The sequence below is a fragment of the Saimiri boliviensis genome, chromosome 13, assembly GCF_048565385.1.
Source record: "Saimiri boliviensis isolate mSaiBol1 chromosome 13, mSaiBol1.pri, whole genome shotgun sequence".
Taxonomy (NCBI): Eukaryota; Metazoa; Chordata; class Mammalia; order Primates; family Cebidae; genus Saimiri; species Saimiri boliviensis.
The window spans coordinates 85723484-85747962 of NC_133461.1; the positions used below are offsets into that span (position 1 = coordinate 85723484).

The following is a 24479-nucleotide window of genomic DNA, read 5'->3' on the forward strand; positions in this document are numbered from 1 at the left end:
GTCTCTACTAAAAATACTAAAAAAAAAAATTAGCTGGGCATGGTGGCACGTGCCTGTAATCCCACCCACTCAGGAGGCTGAGGCAGGAGAATTGCCTGAACCCAGGAGGCGGAGGTTGCGGTGAGCCGAGATCGCGCCATTGCACTCCAGCCTGGGTAACAAGAGGGAAACTCTGTGTCAAAAAAAAAAAAAACAAAAAAGAGGTTGAGACAGGAGGATCACTTGAGCTTGAGGAGGTCAAGTGATCCATGTGAGCCAAGATTGTGCCACTGCACTTCAGTCTGGGTAACACGTAACATCCTTGTCTCTAAAATAAATAAATTAAAATTAAATTTTGAGAAAATATCTTAGTGTTTTACTAACTTAGTATTAGTCAATATCTACTAATTAAAAAGCTGAGAAGTATGTTCCAGTAAATATATACACTTGAATTATTTTAAAAATTTGGAATTATAAAATACTCAACATTTTGCTCACTACATAATTAGATAAACAGAATAATAAAGTTCAATGATTAGTGATTAGTGTGATGCTAAAATATTAATAATTTAATGAATTTATATAAATTTCAAAATCTCTTTTAGTTTCATTGTCCTCAGAAGCCCAAGAATGCCACTAATTTGTATTCTACTGAGGACATCTTTCCCTGATTATTTTTGTTTTACCAAAAAGAAAAAACTGTGTTTTTCTTAAAAACAAAATGAAGTCTAAATTAATCAATAGCTACTAAAATTTCACCTGAAATTTTAAACAGTTACAAATCCATAAGAGGAAAAGTTTAACACATTAGCTTTAATACAACTAGTACATAATAAAAATTAAGAGAAAAGATTAATTCAAGTAGAAAAACTGATTAAAGTATGCTCATTAAAGATTGTTATCAGCATTTTTATTCAGTTTAGTCTATGCTAGAATGTAAATACATGACAATATGTCCTTTCTTGTCATGGGTAGTCTTTTACATAACTAAAATTTGTGGCTAGCAGTTTATATAACGAAAGAAAAGCTAAATCTGTAAATTATCAGAAAAGAAGCAAAGATATAGGAAAATAATACATTTTATATAAATTATAAAGGACAGTTACAATGAAAATCCATTACTTTCCTCTCAACCCAATTTTACAAAATAAAGTCAACATGTATTATCCCGTGAGTTGCTAAGAGTACATAAACACTGTGGCCCATTCAAAAGACAGTGGTCAAAGACAAAAATGTTATCTTCATGTCATCTACTGTTCTTAGTTCTTTACTGGAGTTGAGCTTCCTTTCATAGTCTTCTTTAGGTGGTGGTAATTTGGCAAGATTTTCATCAAGAAATCCAGCTGTAGTGTCTGGGGCTAAAAAGATAAGACAATTAAGACTGACTGGTAGAAAGCAAAGTCAAAAGTACCACGCAGGAACCAGGCGTGCTGGCTCATGCCTGTAATCTCAACACTGGGAGGCCCAGACAGGAGGATGATTTGAGCCCAGGAGCTCCAGACCAGCCTGAGCAACATAGGGAGATCCCATCACTACAAAAAATTTAAAAATTAGCTGTGTGTGGTGGCATGCCCCCTGTAGTCATAGCTACTTGGGAGGCTGAGGTGGAAACAGGGTGGTGGGGGTTGGAGGTTGATTGTTAGAGCCCAGGAGGTTGAGGCTGCAGTGAGCCATGATTGCACCACTGTACTCCAGCTTGGGTGACAGAGCCAGACTCTGTTTCCAAAAAAAAAAAAAAAAAGTTGCAATGGTTATTAATAAGCTGTGGAATTATAGGTGACTTTCACTGATCATTTTGGCTTACTTGCTTGTTTTTTTTTTTTAATTTACAATGAACACATACTAAGTTTGGTTACAAGAAAAAGCCAACAGACTTTATATATTTATATAAAAATATACAGAAATCAGTTTTCAAACTCGCTTTTGTAGATTTCATCCTGGCTTCTGAAAAGTTAAAAGTTCCAACACAGAAGACCACGTAAGTAAAACACCCAGAGTATTTTGTTTTCCACATGACTTACAGAGCCACACAGCTGTGGTGTACTTGGATACACCTGTCTAATCTTCACTCTTCATATACCAGTATTGCCCAAATTTTCCTGATTGTAAAACTCACCACAGTACTTGTGAAAAATACGGATTTTTAGGCTCCTGCCCTAGCACAGTGACTCAATAAGTCTGGGGAATCTTTATTTTTAATAAAAACCTCTATGTAATCCTTATGATCAGTGAAATTTGGAAGATAATATTGTGTACTATGAAATATTAAATTTTGGATATTCTTGCTCACTTAATTCTAAACTCCCTTCCCCACACCAACTTCGTTTCCCAGTCTTCAGTCATTTTTGCTGTTATGTAGAAAGACGGTAAAAAAATGACTGGATTTATCTTATTTCCTTTTTAGTCTATAGAGTAACACTTGCTTATTATAATAATAATAATGAAGCCAAACATTACAGAAGTAGAGTAACCCAGAAATAACTGGAGTTTTGATTTCTGATAAAATATGGCTAAGAATCAGAGGCAAAGCTATAAATGTCTTGAAACTACTCTTTTTTTTTTTTTTCTTTTTTTGAGACAAAGTCTCACTCTGTCACTCAGGCTGGAGTGCAGTTATACAAACAGAGCTTACTGGAGCCATAACCTCCTGGGCTCAAGCGATCCTCCCACTTCAGGCTCTCAAGTAGCTGGGACTACAGGTGAATGCCACCATGCCCAGCTCATTATTTTTTATTCTTTGTAGAGATGGAGTCTCACCATGTTTCCCAGGCTGGTCTTGAACTCCCTTCTGGGCTCAAGTGATCCTGCCTTGGCCTCCCACAGTGCCTGAAACTATTTAGTGGAAGGAAAAGGAGACTAGGTAACTAAAGGAATATATATTGAATGTGCCCAGCAACGAGGCTCAAAACTGCCATACAAATGTCTTATGTCCAAAGGAAGCCCAAATCTCCTTTTTTTCATCTCCTACTCTAATATTAAACTCCAAATATGCATTCTGCATTATTCTGGATCTGGGTTTGTAGGAGGAGATAATTTCTCAAGCCAGAAAAATATCCAAACACACTTGCTTATTCACAAGCTGTGTTTATTATGAAGCTATGACAATAAACTAAATAGACACACTCCAGTCAGAGGCACAGCATAAACGTAGTATGGTCATTCCTTACCCTTGAAGACTGATATTTTAGGAGTAAATCAATATGGCTTGTACAATTTGTTGACGGATTGTCAGTGAAAACACACAAGATCAAGAGTAACATTTCTGGACCTTTTCTAATAGCTGATTTGTCATCAACATCCTTTTATATATTTTTGATATTAACTTAAAGACTGAATAATTGAACTGTAATTAAATTCTGGTTTTAGGGATTGAACTGCAATTAAATCCTGGTTTTCGGGATGTTTCTCACTGTTTCATTTTTATTTATTTATTTTTTTGAGTTGGGGTCTCTGTTGCTTAGGTTAGAATACGGTGGCATGATCATGGCTCATAGTAACCTCACACTCATGTGTTATCTTCCCACCTCAGCCTCCTCAGTAGCTGGGACTATAGTCGTGCTCCACCATACCTGGCTAAGTTTTTCTAGTTTTTGTAGAGAGAGTCTCACTATGTCGCCCAGGCTGGTCTTAAATTCCTGGCCTCAAGTCATCCTCTTGCCCCAGCCTCCCAAAGTGCTAGGATTGTAGGCATGAGTCACTGAGCCTGGCCTCTTTGTTTTATTTTAATTGCGTTCTTCTTAAATAGCGTACTGCTGCTTCATGAAGACAATTACATTCCATTTTGGGAAAATCAGCAGATAGAACTCTATTTTTAAAGAGAGGTTCTAGTACCTGTGGTCGCTCAGTCTGCACCCGACGAAGGCAGTCTGCACCATAGATCACTGTATTCTCAGGGATGACTTCAAAAGTATTTAGGTTGCAACAAGCCCCAATGATGCAGCCACTTGTCAATATTACATTTCTGCCTACATATGCTGCAATAAAAACACAGAAAGAATTGCAACTTAAGACATCAAATGATAACAACACTTTTATTTCCTAAGATGATTTAGGTATAAAAGTGTAAACTGGCCGGGCTCAGTGGCTCAAGCCTGTAATCCTAGCACTTTGGGAGGCTGAGGCGGGTGGATCACGAGGTCAAGAGATCGAGACCATCCTGGTCAACATGGTGAAATCCCGTCTCTACTAAAAATACAAAAAAATTAGCTGCGCATGGTGGCGCATGCCTGTAATCCCAGCTACTCAGGAGGCTGAGGCAGGAGAATTGCCTGAACCCAGGAGGCGGAGGTTGCGGTGAGCCGAGATCGCGCCATTGCACTCCAGCCTGGGTAACAAGAGCGAAACTCCGTCTCAAAAAAAAAAAGTGTAAACTGGCCTTAAGAAAAAAGTTAAAGAAAATACTCTGTTTGGAGTTTATATGGACAACACAGAGGCAGGCAGTACATGCCAGGGTGAGATGGATTCAAAATGGAGCTCTGCTGCCATCTGTGTGACCTGGGGAAAGTCACTGCAAAGTCTCTAAGCTCAAGTTTATCTATAAAACGAAGAGGCCACTCTACTTCACAGTTGAAGGAATAATGAGATAACAGATGTAAAGTGCTGACCACAGGTTTGATGCACGGTAAGCATACAATTAAAAATGCCCGTGATGAAAGCAGGGATATTAACTGATGATCCAATTTAAAATAAAAGCCATTAAGTAGATTAACAAAAAGTATAATTTTATTATTTAAAAAAGAAGTATTTTCTTTCATGCCACTCAGGATCAAGAAAGATAACCCACTATTCTAAAGAAGTGTCATCATTCAGATTCTTTCTGGACCTCAGCGGGACAAGCTCTTAAAGTGGCTTCCCAGTAGTGACAGTGACTTTATGTAATCTTCTGTCTGGTCCCACTCACGAGCACATGATGCTTGTTTCTGCTTGGCTAGGGTAAAGTATTCCTGAAACTAAAGAAAGCAACTGCTAGAGAAACTGTAACTTTTTTTTCCCCTTTAATTCTACAACAACTCTAACCAACTAAAATTCCAGAGATTAGTATTCAGTAGAAATCTTTTCCAAATCTTTCATTTAAACTTTATGGTTTAATTCAATCCTTAAATGTACACAGCTGATTTTAAATGTAATGTATTTAACCACATTACCAGATAACCACATAACCAGATTAGGTTCCTTAGTGGCAAAGAATTAGTTTGCCAGCGATTGCAGGTCACTTCCAGGCACACCACCTTGCCACCGTTTGTATTAGGTTGCTTCCCAGGACACCACAGAGAGAAAAGAGGTCACTGCTTTGACGACAAAACTCTGAACGTAGCTTACCTTTTGATTCAATGACATTATTATCTCCCATCTTCATGGCTTGGGAATCTGTAAAGCCAGAGTTAGGGAAATACTATAAATATGTTCATCTTTAGTCCCTACTAACATAGTATGTCCTTATACTGCACTGGGACAGAGGACGGGGCGTCAGATGGGCCGTGCAGGCTCACCCTTGCCAGAACTCTTTGCTCTGGGTAATCCCTGGTAAGGGTTTAATCTTTAAACAAATATCTCTAGGTATAAATAAATGACTTGTGTTTTTTAAAGAAATGAGTACCTTATACCCTGATTTTATGAGTAAAATGTTTTCACAATTATTTCAAGATAATTAAAACTATCCATCACCCAGTCACTTAAACGCTGTTAAAAGTTTGATATATCTTTATATAAACATACAGAATTTCCTGTATGTAAGTGGGAATCAAACTGTATAAACTTTTATAGATTATTCAGTTCACTTAAATTTTCAAGCATTACTCCATGCTATTAAAATCTTTAGGCCAGGCAGGGTGGCACACATCTGTAATCCCATCACTCTGGGAGGCCAAGGTGGGAGGATCACTTGAGCCTAGGGATTCAAGACCAGCCTGGGCAACACAGTGAGACGCCATCTCTACCAAAAATAAAACTAGCTGGGCACGGTGGTATGCACCTATAATCCCAGCTACTTGGGAGGCTGAGATGGAAGGACTGCTTGAGTCTGGGAGATGAGGCTGCAGTAAGCTATGATTGTGCCACTGCACGGCAGGCAGCCTGGGTGACAGAGCAAGACCCTGTCTCAAAAAAGTTAAAGTAAAATCTTTAAAAATATAATTTAAAATGACTGCTTAATGGTCCTAGTGGTTTTCAATTTATTTAAATATCTTGCGATTGCTGACCATTTAGATTTTTCCTTCTAAATATTTTCTACTATATATTTTATGTTTTGCGGACAAGATAAAATTTTACTATCTTTTTAGAGTACTAAATCAAACAAAAGAACTGGAGACATTCATGGGGGAAAAAAGACAACAAACAAATAATGGACTATTTTCACCCCTACACACCATTTTCTGGAATCAGACAATGGATTATCTAACCTAAAACTATACAGGAACCATGCTGACAAAGCTGGGGCTCTTGAATCAAGAAAGAAGTTGGCATTGCTGTCACTCAGCAACTGCTACCTGTCAACACGCTGTAGAACCAGCAAAAGTGGTTACTTTCAAAATGCTGAGCTAAAGATATGTGTTCTGTGTTTGTCTAAAAACAGCATACTTTACTCTATTATTTACAGGAACGGAAAGGACCATTTAAAAAATATATACTGTCGCCGGGCGCGGTGGCTCAAGCCTGTAATCCCAGCACTTTGGGAGGCTCAGGCGGGTGGATCACGAGGTCAGGAGATCGAGACCATCCTGGTCAACACGGTGAAACCCCGTCTCTACTAAAAATACAAAAAATTAGCTGGGCATGGTGGTGCGTGCCTCTAATCCCAGCTATTCAGGAGACTGAGGCAGGAGAATTGCCTGAACCCAGGAGGCAGAGGTTGCGGTGAGCTGAGATTGCGCCATTACACTCCAGCCTGGATAACAAGAGCAAAATTCCGTCTCAAAAAAAAAAAAAAAAAAAAATATATATATATATATATATATATATGTATACTGTCAATAAGTCTGTTCAAAGAGCTGGATGATCTACTTTTATTTATTTATTTATATTTATATTTATTTATTTATATTTAGATGGAGTCTCACTCTGTCACCAGAGTTGGAATGCAGCGGCACAATTTTGGCTTACTGTAACCTCTGCCTCCTCCCAAGTTCAAGTGATTCTCTTGCCTCAGCCTCCCGAGTAGCTGGAATTACAAACGTGTGCCACCGTGCCCAGCTACTTTTTTGTAATTTTTTTTTTTTTAGTAGAGACGGAGTTTCACCATGTTGGCCAGACTGGTCTTGAACTTCTGCCGTCAAGTGAAGTCTGCTTGAGATTTCCAATGTGCTGGGATTACAGGCATGAGCCACTGCACCTGGCCTGGCCGACCTACTTTTAAAAATGTAATTATAATATGTATTATGAATATAAGTATATTTGATAGACAGATTATGACAATTTGACAATTTCTACAGGAGAAGACTTAGGTACTAAAGGATAGCCAGGAATTATTTATGGTAGATTACTGTAAAGGATACAACAGCCAACTTCAAACACATTATTGGTGCCAATGATCATAGGTTTTGGTTCTGGATCTTCAGTGTCAGGAGTGATATTATCCGGGTAACTGTAAAAAGAAGAGAGAAATCATCCAAAAAAGCAATCACACAATAAGCAATTTTCTTCCCATTTCAAATTTGGGTTAATTCTTTCAATTTTACCTACATCAAGCCTCAAAGACATGACTATGTAAGTTACTTCTTTCTTTAGTCTCACTCTATCGCCCAGGCTGGTGCAGTGGCACCATCTTGGCTTACTGCAAACTCTGTCTCCCAGGTTCAAGCAATTCTCCTGCCTTAGCTTCCTTGAGTAGCTGGGACTACAGGCATGTGCCACCAAGCCTGGCTAATTTTTGTATTTTTGTAGAGATGGGGTTTCCCCATGTTGCCCAGGCTGGTCTCTAACTCCTGACCTCAGGTGATCCACCCACCAGGGACTTCCAAAGTGCTGAGATTACAGGTGTGAGCTACTGTGCCAGGCCTATGTAAATTCTTTCTTTTTCTTTTTTTTTTTTTTTCTTTGAGGCGGAGTTTCGCTCTGGTTACCCAGGCTGGAGTGCAATGGTGCGATTTCGGCTCACCGCAACCTCCGCCTCCTGGGTTCAGGCAATTCTCCTGCCTCAGCCTCCTGAGTAGCTGGGATTATAGGCATGAGCCACCATGCCCAGCTAATTTTTTGTATTTTTAGTAGAGACGGGGTTTCACCATGTTGACCAGGATGGTCTCGATCTCTCGATCTCGTGATCCACCCGCCTTGGCCTCCCAAAGTGCTGGGATTACAGGCTTGAGCCACCGTGCCCGGCCAATTATTTCTTAATTCAAGTGATTCATTCATCCTATATGCTAGAGAAAGCTTGATTTTGAATTGAAGAGAGCTACTGAAAAGTGAAGGAGTCATGGTATGTAGAGAAGAACAAGCTACCTTAGTTTATTTTTAAAATTCAAAGTCCAGAGGATCTTCTCCAGGACAAAGGAAAAAAGATGCTAGCTATATTTTTAGGCTGTTAATTAGAATAAAAATCATGCCTAACTTGAAAATTTTCCATCCTTAATAATCATTTGAGATTGTGAAACATAAACAGATATTCACATGAAATAATTATTTGCTCTTAGCTAGTTGAAATATTTGGGAGATAAAATGTTTGTGTTCCAAGAGGAGGAAGCCATTTTTAAATGGTGATTTATCTCTGACAGTTGAGTTACTGCAGAATATAGCTGCTGTTAATTGACTTACACTGAAGGTGCCAAATGTATTTTAAATCCTAAGTAAGCATTAAATCAGTCTTTTTCTGACAGTTAAATATTTTCCCAAGGTCCTTCTTACAAATTCCATATGTGGTTGCTATAAATTAGGTATAAGCTTGAATTTCTTGCCAAAATTTTATCTAGAAAGAACTTATAAATGTTCGTGAAAAATTCATAGGTATTACAGTCTAGTTCACTATGATCATGTACATGTTCTAGTTTTTTTTTTTTTTTTTTTTTTGAGACGGAGTTTCGCTCTTGTTACCCAGGCTGGAGTGCAATGGCGCGATCTCGGCTCACCACAACCTCCACCTCCTGGGTTCAGGCAATTCTCCTGCCTCAGCCTCCTGAGTAGCTGGGATTACAGGCACGTGCCACCATGCCCAGCTAATTTTTTGTATTTTTAGTAGAGACGGGGTTTCACCATGTTGACCAGGATGGTCTCGATCTTTTGACCTTGTGATCCGCCCGCCTCGGCCTCCCAAAGTGCTGGGATTACAGGCTTGAGCCACCGCGCCCGGCGTATTTTCTTATTTTTTAAGCTTTATAGTTTAAAAATTGCCTCTAGGACTCCACATTTTTCACCTATAATTCTGGGTATCACCTGTGTAAAACATTTAAAGATATATATTAGAGTTAAATTCATGTGTTTAAGGCATGAGTGATAACATTTTGGTCAGAACCAATCCCAAAAAAAACCTCTCTGCAGGGTGGTGAGCGCAGCACTTGGAGGTGGAAGTGCTCAGGAAATGTTTGCTTGAGGAATGGGTGAGAAAGCCACATATAAGGGAAAGATGATCAGACCCAGTGTCAGAGATTCTAGGCAGCTACTCAGATCTCTCATCTTGGACAAGTCTTTTCCCCCATCTGGTTTTCAGTTTGGTCATTTACTTACAAAAGAGACCCTTAATGTTTCTCTAGCTCTAAAATAGTAGGCCTTCTGGATATCAGTTGAAAAGGTTCTTACAGACAGCTGAAATTAACAAAAAACATTACCCATGGTACTTGGTTCACAGTAAGTGTAAGAGTCTTACTCACGCATTTATGATAAGGGCCTGCTCTTCTATCAGGTTCCCTTCACCAATCACTATTGGCCCAGCTTCCGCAATAATTCGTGCTTTAGGGTGGACCACTGTCCGAGGTCCTGTTAAAAATAGTTGGAGAAGAAATTATTGGTGGAGGCTATGCTTCTAACAGGAGGGTGGGAGGTGCTGAGGATGGGTGAGGCTGTTGGGAGAAACATTTTCTAAGTATGTGCCAGGCACCAAGCTAGGTACTTCATAGATATTATCTCCTGAGCTTATTATCAGTAGTCCGGGCCAAGTTGCAAGCCAATGTGAGTAGAATGGCACAGGCACTAGAGCCAGACAGCTCTGGCTCAGCCTTCTCTCAAAGGCTTCCCGTGATCTCAGCAGTGAAACAGAGGTGATGACAACACCAGTCCCACAGGGTTGCTGCAAGGGTTAGGGGCGATAATGCTGGAGATACAGTATGTAACACAAAGTTGGCAATAAAAATTCCTCTTTTCCCTTGGAAAGGGAAGGCTCTCTTTGCTTAAGATGTGCTGCTTTCTTATGTGAGAGTACCTCAGAATTAGTCTTTTTATTGAGTAATTAAGAAGAAATATGGAGATGAGGTGGGCAGATTGCTTGAGGCCAGGAGTTCAAAACCAGCCTGGCCAACACGGCAAAACCCCATCTCTACCAAAAAATACTAAAATTAGCTGGGTGTGATGGTGTGTGCCTATAGTCCCAGCTACTTGGGAGGCCGAGGCAGGAGAATCATGTGAACCCAGGAGGCAGAGGCTGCAGTGAGCTGAGATCATGCCACTGTACTCCAGCCTGGGTGACAGAGCAAGAATCTGTCTCAAAAAAAAAAAAAAGGGAGAAATATGGGTGGACAGAAGTCAGAAACTACGGGATCTAACAGCTTTGTTCCTCTGTCAGTGTTCCTATTATGAGCACACCCACTGAAAGGAGGCAGAGTTTCTGCTGTCTGGCCTAGGATATGATTTAAACCAATGAAAGCTGAAAAGGTTAAAGGGAGGCAGCAGAAGGACCCAAAGGTGATCACTGGAGTCCTAAGACTTTGGCGTGGGCAGCCCTGAGGCGATGCCTCCAGTCTCAAATCAAAGGGCACAGCCAGAGCCCTCATTACTCCCACTTCACCAGCACCACCTACCCCACCCAGAGCCTGGAATGCTAACACACTCCCTCCGAGCTTTATCTAACCATAGGCTGAGGGTTCTGGTGATAAGGAAACCACTGATGATAAAACACACCCTCCTTTAGCCTCTCCCCAGTATCCATCCCACGCACCCCTCAATACCAATGCAGTTTTTATGGGTAAACAAGTGCAGATGAAGTAACTGACTCTGAAAGTAAGGGAGGGTGCACAGAAGTGTTGATAGAAGGGGTGGGGGATTAGGAAAGTGACATTGTCCAAGAAATTCAGTATTCAATTGTGTAAATTGGTTTTGTTTTGTTTTTTTTTTAGAGACAGGGTCTCATTCTGTCACCCACACTGGAGTGCAGTAGCGTGATTATAACTCCCTACAGCCTTCAATTCCTGGGCTCAAGCAATCCTCTTGCCTCAGCCTCTCAAACAGCTGTAACTACAGGCACACGCCACCACATCCAGCTACTTTTTAGAGATAGGGTCTCATTCTCACTATGTTGCCCAGGCTGGCCTTGAACACTTGGCCTCAAGAAATCCTGCTGCCTCAGCCTCCCAAAGTGCTGGGATTACAGGTGTGAGCCACTGTGCCCCACCTAATTATATAAACTATCAGTTCATAATTATTATCTGCCTATGACAGCTGAGATGCCTCACTATATGTTATGAGCAACAAAAATAAATACACGTTATTTTTGTCCTTTTGAGCTCGTTATCTTGAAAACTGAGAATGCTTAATATACACTCATTCACAAATGTACTAAAATAAATAAAGAGGTGTTTCTGATGCCCAGAGACTTGGAGAGAAACTCAGGGACACTTATTATTTTTCCTGACAAGGAATTGCTGGGGGTTGATTAAGGAGGGTGGGGGCCTAAAACAGGATGCTCACTCCAACATCTCATTTCTTACCAGGATGCACAGTCTGGTAAGAAATAACAGGAGAGTGGCCTTGGCATCTCAGTCACTTCTGGCCCTCCAAATCTTCAGCTGTTAAAGTAAAATTTCCCAGGGAAATTCTCCTATTCAGGATGGAAGATTTCAGGATAGAAGATGGGATGGATCTCTGATATCCCTGGGAAGCTTCTGAAGTTGAACATGAGTATAAATGTGTGCATCTGATCTTTTCTTTAAAACAAACAAAAAATATATATGCATACATACACACATATTCACACGGATATACATATGCTTATTTATATAACACATGATTATTACAAAAAATTCAAAGCAAAAAGTGAAAGATCTTCTTAGGCTAATTTCATTCCCTAGAGGTAAATATTCTTAAAAGTTTGGGGTATATTATTCCAGATGTGAGCTCCACTATATATTTAAGATCTGTAAATATTGCTGAGAGCAGTAGCTCATGCCTGTAATCCCAGCACTTTGGGAGGCCAAGTGACCTCACTTGAGGTTAGGAGTTAGAGAACAGCCTCGCTAACATGGTGAAACCCCATCTCTAAGAAAAGTACAAAAAAATTAGTCAGGCGTAGTGGTGCACGTCTGTGGTCCCAACTACCCGGGAGGCTGAGGTGGGAGGATCACTTGAACCTGGGAGGCAGATGTTGCAGTGAGCCAAGATCACATGACTGCACTCCAGCCTGGGTGACAGAACGAGACTCCATCTCAAAAAAAAAAAAATCTGTGACTATCACTCCACATAAGCTATATCTCATTAAAATCTTAAATTAATAAATACAGCCAGGCACGGTGGCTCAAGCCTGCAATCCCAGCACTTTGGGAGGCCGAGGCGGGTGGATCACGATGTCAAGAGATCGAGACCATCCTGGTCAACATGGTGAAACCCCGTCTCTACTAAAAATACAAAAAAGTAGCTGGGCATGGTGACACATGCCTGTAATCCCAGCTACTCAGGAGGCTGAGGCAGGAGAATTGCCTGAATCCAGCAGGTGGAGGTTGCGGTGAGCTGAGATCGCGCCATTGCACTCCAGCCTGGGTAATAAGAGCGAAACTCCGTCTCAAAAATAAATAAATAAATAAATAAATAAATACAATTTAAAGAAAAATATGCATTTCAAGCACACACTTCTTTCAAACCAAGAAACAGTACTTCTGCAATTTGCTTATTTCATGGTACTTTTTCCACATATCTAGATAGATATTCTTTTTAATGTCTGAAAAGTATCTCATATTGTATTAATATGCCATATTTTATTTCACAGATCCTTTAATAATGGCATTTATTAGACATCACCACTTTTGGGGCTGAGGCCCTAAACAACAGGGAAACGAGCAATGGATTTCTTTTAAAGGAGAAACTGTAAGGCTTCCAGCTGTGGGAACCAACTGAAATTTGTAGTTTGCACCATACCAGGTTTATATTTTACGTCAAAATATTCTATGATAACAGAACACAATCTGCCTCTTTTAGGTTCTTTGTAATCAAAGCCCCAGCCAGCCCCACACCCCCCTGTCTAGAAAGTCTAGACACTGGACTCTAACACCTAAAGGCTACGTGCTTACTCTCACAAAGGTTTTTCTCATCTATAAAAAGAAGAGATTTGTAACAACCCACTTCATTGGGTTGAAATGTGGATTATATGAAATAACGTTTGAAAGAGAGATCGTGGGGTCTAGACCATGGTTCCTAAAACTGGGAGATTTATCATATTTACTACTAAGAGCTAACACATCACTTTTTTCTTTTACTTGTTTTTGAGGAATTAAGTCTTTACTGGGCTCAGACCAGGAGTCCGTGGGTCCTGACTTCTGCATATTTGTCAGTTTTCTTCTCCACGTTCTTCTCGGCCTGTTTCCGTAGCCTCATGAGCTGTTTCTTCTTCGCATAGTGGACCTTGGCTTTCTCCTTCCTCTTCTCCTCCAGGGTGGCTGTCACTGCCTGGTACTTCCAGCCAACCTCATGAGCCAGGCGCCCCAGATAGGCAAACTTTCTTGTAGGCTTCGGACGCACGACCTTGAGGGCAGTGGGAACCACCACCTGCTTTTTCTTGTTGCAGGGCGGTGGGATGCGGTCAAACACCTTGAGGCAGTCCAGGGTGGCCTGGCCTTGCTTGGTCTGGTGGGAAAGCATGCCTGCTACGGTCCACCAGAAGACGTGGCTGGGGGCCTGGAAGTGGTGGGGGCTTGGAAATGGTAGGGGCCTCGGGAAGGGTTGGTGTTCATCCTCTTGCAGAGGAAAGGTAGGTACTTCAACTTGTTTATATAGAAATTGCCAGAAATGTTGATACCCTCCAGCGCACGACCACCATCTTCTGGCCCAGCAGTACCTGCTTAGCCACAATGGCCACCAGGCAGCCCAGGAGATGGCCTCGACCATCAAGCACCAGGACCTGCACCTCCGCCATCTTTGGCAGCTGCCCGGGAAACAGCTTTTTCATAGTAAGCAAAATAACTAATTCTGGTCTGGGACACAGAAGAAAAAGAACTGCTTTGCTGCTCTACTCAGGTATCAGGGTAATACCTCTGTTAGCCAAGAGGAAAAATTCCATACCACATGATCAGACAGTAAGATCAATGAAAGTATTTTCCATAACTAGCTTTAAAAATCTTAGATACAGGGCTGATCGCAGTGGCTCACACTTGTAATCCCAGCACTTTGGGAGGCTGAGGTGGGAGGACCACTTAAGGCCAGGAGTTTCAGCCCAGCCTGGGCAACAAGTCAGAACCCCTTCTCTACAAAATGGAAAACTTAAAAAAAAAATTGGCCAGGTGCACCTGTGGTCCCAACTACTTGAGAGGCTGAGGCAGGAGGATTGCTTGAGTCTAGGGGTTTGAGGCTACAGGGAACTATGATTGCACCACTGTACTCCAGCCTGGGTGACAGAGCGAGACACCATCTCTAAGAAAAAGAAAAAGAGAGGAGGAAGTGATTGTCATGTCTGTGACAGAAAGCAGATCCTCTGCCACTGCTAGATAATTGGCCAGAGATACTAGATATTCTGCCAGTCATCAAGCTGTAGCTCTTGACAAGACAAAAATATCCCCAGGACCTGTGTGTTTCTTTAGATGTTCTTCTATAGTGTACTTCTGAAAATGAGTGATGGTTTCATTTCTCCCTTTTAAAAATGACTAATACATGTTTATTATATAAAGAGCCCAAACAAAGAAGCACACTTAAATTTTTTTTTTTTAAATTTTCACAGAAGATACCAGAAACACACGTTTTGTTTTTTGGTTTTTTTTTTGAGACGGAGTTTTACTCTTGTTACCCAGGCTGGAGTGCAATGGCGTGATCTCGGCTCACTGCAACTTCCGCCTCCTGGGTTCAGGCAATTCTCCTGCCTCAACCTCCTGAGTAGCTGGGATTACAGGCACGCGCTACCATGCCCAGCTAATGTTTTTTATCTTTAGTAGAGACGGGGTTTCACCATGTTGACCAGGATGGTCTCGATCTCTTGACCTCGTGATCCACCTGCCTCGGCCTCCCAAAGTGCTGGGATTACAGGCTTGAGCCACGGTGCCCAGCAGGAAGCACACATTTTTAAAAATTAAAAGAGGCCAGGTGTGGTGGCTCACACCTGTAATCCCAGAACTTGGGGAGACCGAAGCAGGTGGATCACTTGAGCACAGGAGTTTCAGACCAGCCTGGGCAGCATGGCGAAACCCTATCTCTACTAAAAACACAAAAATTAGCCGGGCATTGTGGTGGGCACCTGTAATCCCAGCTACTTGGGAGGCTGAGGCAGGAGAGCCACTTGAACCCAGGAGGCAGAGGTTGTAGTGAGCCAAGATCACGCCACTGCACTCCAGCCTGGGTGAGAGGGGGCAATACTCAGTCTCAAAAGAAAGAAAGAAAGAAAAAATGACCCCAAGTCCCATAATATCTTACACATACTTAGAAAATAATGTGAGCTATTTTAAGTAGGTATTTTGTTATTGTTATTACTGTCTTTCTCATTGTTAATAATTACTAAACAGGTAACTGGAAAACGCCTGGTTAGAAATCTGAGGGCTTTGTCCAGGGAGGGAGAGAAAGCACCGCCGCACTTAGGTGAGACCAGTGATTTAGACACCACCTCCACCTGCTGGCAGTATTGCCAAACTACAGGTCCCGGTGTTAATGCGACTGAAATAAGTTGAGAAACGATCAACTTTAAATTCTGAGGGGACAGTAATACACCAAATAGCTTCCCTCAACTTCTTCCGGGTCTTTTTTGGGGCATAGACTGGAGTGGTTAGCCTAAGTGTACTTCAGGATATGTAACCACTAAGATTTAGTTTTTTTTTTGTTTTTTTTTTTTTTGAGACAGAGTGTTGCTCTTGTTACCCAGGCTGGAGTGCAATGGCGCAATCTCGGCTCACCGCAACCTCCGCCTACTGGGTTCAAGCAATTCTCCTGCCTCAGCCTCCTGAGTAGCTGGGACTACAGGCACGCGCCACCATGCCCAGTTAATTTTTTGTATTTTTTAGTAGAGACGAGGTTTCACCACGTTGACCAGGATGGTCTCGATCTCTCGACCTCGTGATCCACCCGCCTCGGCCTCCCAAAGTGCTGGGATTACTGGCTTGAGCCACCGCGCCCGGCCGATTTAGGTTTGTTGAACTTTTTTTTTGGATACAGAGTTTCATTTTGTCGTCCCGGCTGGAGTGCAGTGGCGCAACCTCGGCTCACTGCAACCTCCGCCTCCCAGGTTCAAATAATTCTTCTGCCTCAGCCTCCCTAGTAGCTGGGACTGCAGGCACCCACCACCACGCCCCGCTAAGTTTTTGTATTTTAGTAGAGACGCGGTTTCACCGTGTTGCCCAGGCTAGTCTCGAACTCCTGGGCTCAGGAAATCCGCTAGCCTCGGCCTCCCAAAGTGCTAGGATTACAGACGTGAGCCACTGCACCCGGGTTGGTGAACTTCTTTTTTTTTTTTAGATGGAGTCTTGCTCTGTCGCGAGAGTGCAGTGGCGCCATCTCAGCTTACTGCAACCTCTTCCTCCCAAGTTCAAGTGATTCTCCTGCCTCAGCCTCCTGAATAGCTGGGATTTCAGAAGTACGCCACCATGCCCAGCTAATTTTTGTATTTTTAGTACAGATAGGGTTTCACCATGTTGGCCAGGATGATCTCAATCTCTTGACCTCATGATCCTCCCGCCTTGGCCTTCCAAAGTGCTGGGATTACAGGCTTGAGCCACTGCGCCCAGCCCAGTTTGTGTATTTTCTAACCAAATGTGCTGAAGCCCTATTTGGCTTATCTTCTTGTTTGGATAAATGTTTCTAGAGTTGGAGCTGCCTTACTGGCTGATGAATTATTTTTCTAAATGGTTGGCTGGGCTTGGTGCAACATAGCCAGAAAGATATTCCTCACATCCAATTTCCATTTCCCTCATTTGGTAAAGGACGGTTTTCCTGCCTATCTTTGTCAAGGAAAGCAATCTTTATGTACATTTCAAGTTGTCAATAAATAGTTCAAAAGGCTACAAGCTCTGTTTTTTAACAACTAAACCATTTTCTTGACCTGTAAGCTGAAGTTCCTGTAAGAGTGCTTTATAGGTGATAATTTCTCAAGTCAAAGCCACTGTTCTGCCTTACTGAAAAAGACTGCTACAATAAAATGGAGGCTTTTGTCTGTATTACAACTCTCCTAAAAAGACTGAGTAAGTAGGACAAAGCATTTCTAACACAAAACATTTCCACTGTGCCGAATTCTGCCTTCCCATACTGATGTCCTGATGAGTCCTGGCCTGGCCTCTTGCCCTGTACTGGACTATGGGACTATGCTTCATGGTACCTTTCAGAAGTGTTTTCAGGTCTCAAAAGAAAGATTTATAGGAAATAATTCATGGCCCATGAATTAAGGCAGACTAACTAAAAACAGTCTTGATGCTAGGAAACCTTATTTACCCAAATTGTAATTAACAAGAGAGCTGTGACTTTTCCTAAGCTCTGTCTCTGAGCAGCCTTGACTGAGGGGGTCAGGCTCCAGCACAGCTTCAAGTTATAAGGTTTCTGGTTAAGGACCATACTTCCAAGCGTCTAGCTCATTTCTCTGAAAAAACAAACAAACAAAAAAAAAACAAAAAAAAAACCAAATACCTGCTTTTCTAGGAAAACAGATTGGGTTTAAAGTTCCATTAGCCTGAAACATAGCAAAGGAAAACATTACTTTCTTCCTGAAATATTTCAGAATGGAATAATTTGTAAAAGTATACATGACTAGAAGATGGAAAAATCTATGTATTAAACTACAGTTTATTGCTACTTAACTCAGATAAACTAAGCAAAAACAACGATAAAAGCCCTAAAATGAAAAATAAAGCAGGGTGGGGAGAGTTGTATTCAGATGATTTATCTGCACTCTTCGCTTTGATTTTACTTCTATATCTCCCTAGAGCTTCTTAATCTGATGCATTACATCAGAAAAATGAGCTAATAGAAGCCAAAAGACTTAAGACATTTTATACCAAATATAACAATGACTGAAATGATTATCTAAATACTAATTCTGGAAAATTCCCATATTATACAGTTGAAGTTAAGAAACATACATAACAAAAACGAGACAAGAATTGTAGAAGACAGAACCTTAGGTAACTATATCACTCTTCTGAACCTGCATTTCTCCTCAAATTTTCCTTAACTTTTCAAATCGAGTTGTTTCACCTCAGTATTTGAGCAAATTTTCTTGTTTCGAAACACTGGTCAGAATAAATATAACAAATACTCACTTGAAGCCCGCCTGCCCCACCTACTGTGATAAATCACTAGAGATTTCTTTCCTTAAAAATGTATTACCACAGGCCGGGCGTGGTAGCTCAAGCCTGTAATCCCAGCACTTTGGGAGGCCGAGGCGGGTGGATCACAAGGTCAAGAGATCGAGACCATCCTGGTCAACATGGTGAAACCCCGTCTCTACTAAAAATACAAAAAATTAGCTGGGCATGGTGGTGCGTGCCTGTAATCCCAGCTACTCAGGAGGCTGAGGCAGGAGAATTGCCTGAACCCAGGAGGCGGAGGCTGCGGTGAGCCGAGATCGTGCCATTGCACTCCAGCCTGGGTAACAAGAGCAAAACTCCGTCTCAAAAAAAGAAACAAGTATTACCACTTCTAGCCGGGCGCGGTGGCTCACGCCTGTAATCCTAGCACTTTGGGAGGCCGAGGCAGGCGGATCACCAGGTCAAGAGATCGAGACCATTCTGGTCAACATAGTTAAACCCCGTCTCTACTAAAAATGCAAAAATTAGCTGGGCGTGGTGGCACATGCCTGTAGTCCCAGCTACTTGGGAGACTGAGGCAGGAGAATTGCTTGAACTCGGGAGGCGGAGGTTGCAGGAAGCCAAGACTGCGCCACTGCACTGCAGCCTGGCGCCTGGCAACAGAGCGAAACTCTGTCTCAAAAAAAAAAAAATGTATTACCACTTCTTATGATATAATCCATCATTGAAAATTTGTGTTAACTTTGGGAGGCCAAGGCGGGTGATCATTTGAGGTTAGGAGTTTCAGATGAGCCTGACCAACATTGTAAAACCCTGTCTCTACTAAAAATACAAAAAAAAAAAAACCCAAAAAGCAAAAAACGAACAGTAACAAAAAACAAAAAGGCTGAGTGTGGTGGCACACACCTGTAATCCCAGCTAATTGGGAGGATGAGACACGAGAATCACTTGAACCCAGGAGGTGAAGGTTGCAGGGAGCCAAGACTGCACCACTGCACTCCAGCCTGGGCAACAGAGTAAGACTCTGTCCAAAAAAAAAAAAAGAAAAAAATCTGTGTTAACATGTCATTTTAGCCGGGTGCGGTGGCTCAAGCCTGTAATCCCAGCACTTTGGGAGGCCGAGGCAGGTGGATCATGAGGTCAAGAGTTGGAGACCATCCTGGTCAACATGGTGAAACCCTGTCTCTACCAAAAATACAAAAAGTTAGCTGGGCATGGTGGCTCGTGCCTGTAATCCCAGCTACTCAGGAGGCTGAGGTAGGAGAATTGCCTGAACCCAGGAGGCGGAGGTTGCGGTGAGCTGAGATCACGCCATTGCACTCCAGCCTGGGTAACAAGAGTGAAACTCCGTTTCAAAAAAAAAAAAAAAAGGCCGGGCGCGGTGGCTCAAGCCTGTAATCATAGCACTTTGGGAGGCCGAGGCGGGTGGATCACAAGGTCAAGAGATCGAGACCATCCTGGTCAACATGGTGAAACCCCGTCTCTACTAAAAATACAAAAAAGTAGCTGGGCATGGTGGCACGTGCCTGTAATCCCAGCTACTCAGGAGGCTGAGGCAGGAGAATTGCCTGAACCCAGGAGGCGGAGGTTGCGGTGAGCCGAGATCGCGCCATTGCACTCCAGCCTGGGTAACAAGAGCGAAACTCCGTCTCAAAAAAAAAAAAAAAAACATGTCATTTTAGCTATCAAAATTGTGCACCACCAGCTAGTGGTCAAAAACTAGGTGAAGGGCCAAGGGCGGTTACTCACACCTGTAATCCCAGCACTTTGGTAAGCCAAGGCAGAAGGATCAATTGAGGCCAGGAGTTTGAGACCAGCCTGGGCAAAAATACAAAAATTAGCCAGGCATGGTGGTGTGTCACTGTAGTCCTAGCTACTTGGGAGGCTGAGGTGGGAGAATCACTTGAATGCAGGGGTTTGACACTGTAGTGAGCCATGATCACACCAGTGCACTCCAGCTTGGTCAACAGAACAAGACCTTGGTTCCAAACAAACAAACGAACTATGGAAAGTAGATTTAAATAATGCACTTCCTTATATAATTTTTTTTTTTTTGAGACAGGGTCTCACACTGTCATCCAGGCTGTAGTGCAGTAGCGCAATTATAGCTCACTGAACCCTCCCACTGGGACTACAGGCCTGCGCCACCACGTGCAGCTAGCCCTCCCCTCCCTTCCTTTCCTCTTTTTCTCTCCTTCCTTCCTTCCTTCTTTCCTTCCTTCCTTCCTTTTCCTTCCTTTCCTTCCTCCTTTCCTCCCTTCCTTCCTCCCTTTCTCTTTCCTTCTTTCCTTCCTTTGCTTCTTTCTCCCTCTCATTTCCTTCCTTCCTTTCCTTCCTTCCTCCCTCCCTTTCTCTCCTTTCCTTCCTCTCTCCCTTTCTCCTTTTCTCTCTCTCTCTCTCTTTTTCTCTCTTTCTTTCTGATGAGTTCCCATATTTTCCACACTGGTCTTGAACTCTTGAGCTGAAGTGATCCTCCCACTTCAGCCTCCCAAAGTGCTAGGATTACTGGCATGAGCCAAGGCACCTGACCTGTACTTCAGTAAATAATTTCAACATGTAGGGAAGGTAGGAACATAAGAGGGATAAAGGAAGGGAAGGAGCACAATGTAGTGAAAACCAGAGGGAGAAACAGGAAAGTGAATACTGATCCCTGATACCCCTAAAACTCAGTCCGAGGCAGTGCTCCCACCAATCACTGGCAGCTACCTTCCTTGCATAGGATAAAAGCCTTTACAGCCCAGAAAAGCATCTGTAAAAGATGTTATTTCAAATCTGAAATACACCCTCCAACATATCTGTGTATATTTACACCTGCAGATATATCTATACTATCTACATATCTACCTTATAGTAGACATTACATACTTATTTAAAATGGGGTTGTTGTTGGGCCAGGTGCGGTGGCTCATGCCTGTAATCCCAACACTGGGAAACCGAGGTAGTAAGGACTGCTTGAGTCCAGGAGTTTAAGACCAGCCTGGCAAAATAGCAAGACCCTGTCTCAAAAAAAAAAAAGAAAAAAAAATGTGTTGTACATTGGGGCATTAAAAAAAAAAAAAAAAAAGAAAGAAAGAAAGAAAAGGAAAAATGTAAAATGGGGAAGAAGTAGAAATGTACATAATTAATTATATTACTTCAGTCTTACTTTGCTTCTAACTAAAGAATGCATTGTCAACTACTATAAGGTATTACTCCTAGAATATCATGATAATAGCCATAATAATAATGCAGTAAAATGATGAGTAAAAAGAATGCAGAGGTGCATTTTGATAAATATGTGGTCCCAGTCTGCAGTAGAGATTGTAGAAAATTAAAAATCATGGCCCTCCTCATTTTGTTTCATAAACACTTTGCAAGTGGTTTAGATAATACAAAAGACAAAGAGTTAACACAGCACCGAAGAGAAACAGAGTCGTTTTCTACATTTCTAAAGTATCTCCATTTAAAATAATTAAATAAACCTACCTGGCAAATTCGCCACTGGCACAATCGCCACTGGTTTTATAAGACAAGATCCCTAAATTGTTTGGAGGCTTAGGTTTTTTAGGAAAAAAAAAAAAAAAAAAATGACGTGGCCAGGTGAGGTGGCTCACGCCTGCAATCCCAGCACTTTGGGAGGCTGAGGTGGGCAGATTACGAGGTCAGATCAAGACTAGCCTGGCCAATATGGTGAAACCCCATTCTACTAAAGATACAAACAAATTAGCCAGGCATGGTGGCTCATGCCTGTAGTACCAGCTTCTCAGGAGGCTGAGGCAGAAGAATTGCTTGAACCCAGGAGACAGAGGTTGCAGTGTTGAGCCAAGATCGTACCACTGTACTCCAGCCTGGGCAAGAGTGCAAGATTCCATCTCAAAAAAAAAAAAAAAAAAAAAAAAAGATGTCACAGGTTTTTTTTTTCTGTTAAAGAAACTTCATTTAAGCAAATAAAGCGTATTTGCTCTCTGAAAGTGTAATAGTTCACTGAACGCACTAGTCTGGTAGCATCCAAGTAACATGTGGCTGCTGTTAAGAATGAGCTTCCACCAATCAAGCTGCAAGGGCACCATACTCAGGTAAAAGAACAGAGTAAAACGTTTGAGGAACTTAGTCAAGTTCATGTAAGTAAAATGCTGGACTTGAGCTCTGGCAAGGCTACAATGAGAAGATCTGACAGTGGTAACAGCTAACATGTATTGACAGCTTACTACTCAGTTTTCACGTTCTCCTTCAAGAAACCTAGGAGATAGATACTACTATTTTGCATGTTATGAAAATTGTTCATTGCCATTCAATATCTCTTCTCATCTTTTTCCTTGTAATAGAATCCTGATCTGGCCGGGTGCGGTGGCTCAAGCCTGTAATCCCTGCACTTTGGGAGGCCGAGGCGGGTGGATCACGAGGTCAAGAGATCGAGATCATCCCGGTCAACATGATGAAACCCCGTCTCTACTAAAAATACAAAAAAATTAGCTGGGCATGGTGGCGCGTGCCTGTAATCCCAGCTACTCAGGAGGCTGAGGCAGGAGAATTGCCTGAACCCAGGAGGCGGAGGTTGCGGTGAGCCGAGATCGCGCCATTGCACTCCAGCCTGGGCAACAAGAGGGAAACTCCGTCTCAAAAAAAAAAAAAAAAAAAAAAGAATCCTGATCTTATTAGGGGCTGCAATGCAACCAGCTAAGACTACATCTCCCAAACTCCCCTGCAGCTTGATGTGTCCTTGAGACTGTCTTAGCCCTAAGACACACAGAGAAGGGTCGTGGGGAGCTTTCAGGAAGGCTATTTAAAGGGAGCTGACTCATAGCTGGGACACATACCCTTTTGCTTCCACTCCTCCCTTTCTCATCCAAGATGATGCTTGGCGCATTAGCCATCACTTCCTGGCCTGCAGGGCTGGAGCTCCATGCTGGACAGTCAACCGATCAGCGCTGCATTACTTACCTAGAAACTTTTTATATGAGAGAATACACCTCTGCAGGTGTAAGCCACCCCTACATGCAGCCAAACCAAATCCTGATATACACAATTATATAGATGGGAAAAAATCAAGGTTAGAGAGGTTGAGTAATATGTCCAAAGTAAACCAGCCAGAAAGGAGAAAAGAGCAAACTAGCCCGGGTCTGTTCATGCCATGGCCCACACTCTCCATGAAGCTCCACAAAGCAGCACCTTTGTCTGCTGTGCTTACTGTCATGTCCCTAGCACTAGCACAGTGCCTGGCACATCGCAGACACAACAGAGCTCTCTCAAATCCATGAATGACTTTGTTATACAGCCTCAGTAGTATTTCAGATAGGAGTTAAAACACAGCCTCCATCACACTATAGTCTCTTAGAAATTTTAAACATAGGAGAAAATACATTATTTTGTCAATAAAACCAGGACATCAGTGACATAAACATGGAAGACAGTATCTAATTGTAAAGCATTAAAATAGATTAAATCACATAAATTCTTGAGAAACAGTAAATAAACTATTTTCTTACCGATAGTTACATCTCCTCTGATTTCACTTTCTACACATACAACAGCTCCAGGAGCAATCTTCACACTGCAGTGAGATAAAGGTAACATCAGGGGTAAGATTAAAAGTATTGTTGGAGAAGCTACCCTGATAGTGTAGTGAAAACAGGGTTAAAAAAAAAATGATAGAAGGGGCCGGGTTTGGTGGCTCACGCCTATAATCCTAGCACTTAGGGAGGCCAAGGTGAGCAGATTGCCTGAGCTCAGGAGTTTGAGACCAACCTAGGCGACATGGTGAAACCCTGTCTCTAAAAAAAAATTTTAAAAAGATGGAAAAAATGGAAAGTCAATGGGAAAAGGGTAAAGTTTTATTAGACCATAAATTTCTCAATTGGTATACTGTCCATCATCCCAAATCACATGTGCTATACTATTAAAATGCCTGAGAAGAGTTTTAAATTGTTTCTTTTAATACCGGCATGTTTCTGAACAGCAAAAAGCTGA

At 42.1% G+C, this 24479-nt stretch overlaps 1 protein-coding gene and 1 pseudogene across 2 annotated transcripts in view; both read right to left on the reverse strand.

Moving 5' to 3' along the window:
• Positions 1-867: 867 nt before the first annotated feature.
• Positions 868-24479, reverse strand: part of DCTN6 (dynactin subunit 6) — a 31164-nt gene continuing 7552 nt past the window's right edge. For both annotated transcript variants that reach the window (XM_003938088.4, XM_074383911.1), the window contains exons 2-7: positions 23999-24063; positions 9774-9879; positions 7470-7558; positions 5299-5346; positions 3811-3953; positions 868-1337 (exon numbers count right to left, since the gene is read on the reverse strand). In XM_003938088.4, the coding sequence (XP_003938137.1) occupies positions 1239-1337; positions 3811-3953; positions 5299-5346; positions 7470-7558; positions 9774-9879; positions 23999-24063 (550 nt within the window). In that variant the 3' untranslated portion in view covers positions 868-1238. The remainder of the gene's footprint in view (positions 1338-3810; positions 3954-5298; positions 5347-7469; positions 7559-9773; positions 9880-23998; positions 24064-24479) is intronic.
• Positions 9888-19871, reverse strand: LOC141580841 (large ribosomal subunit protein uL13 pseudogene; annotated as a pseudogene).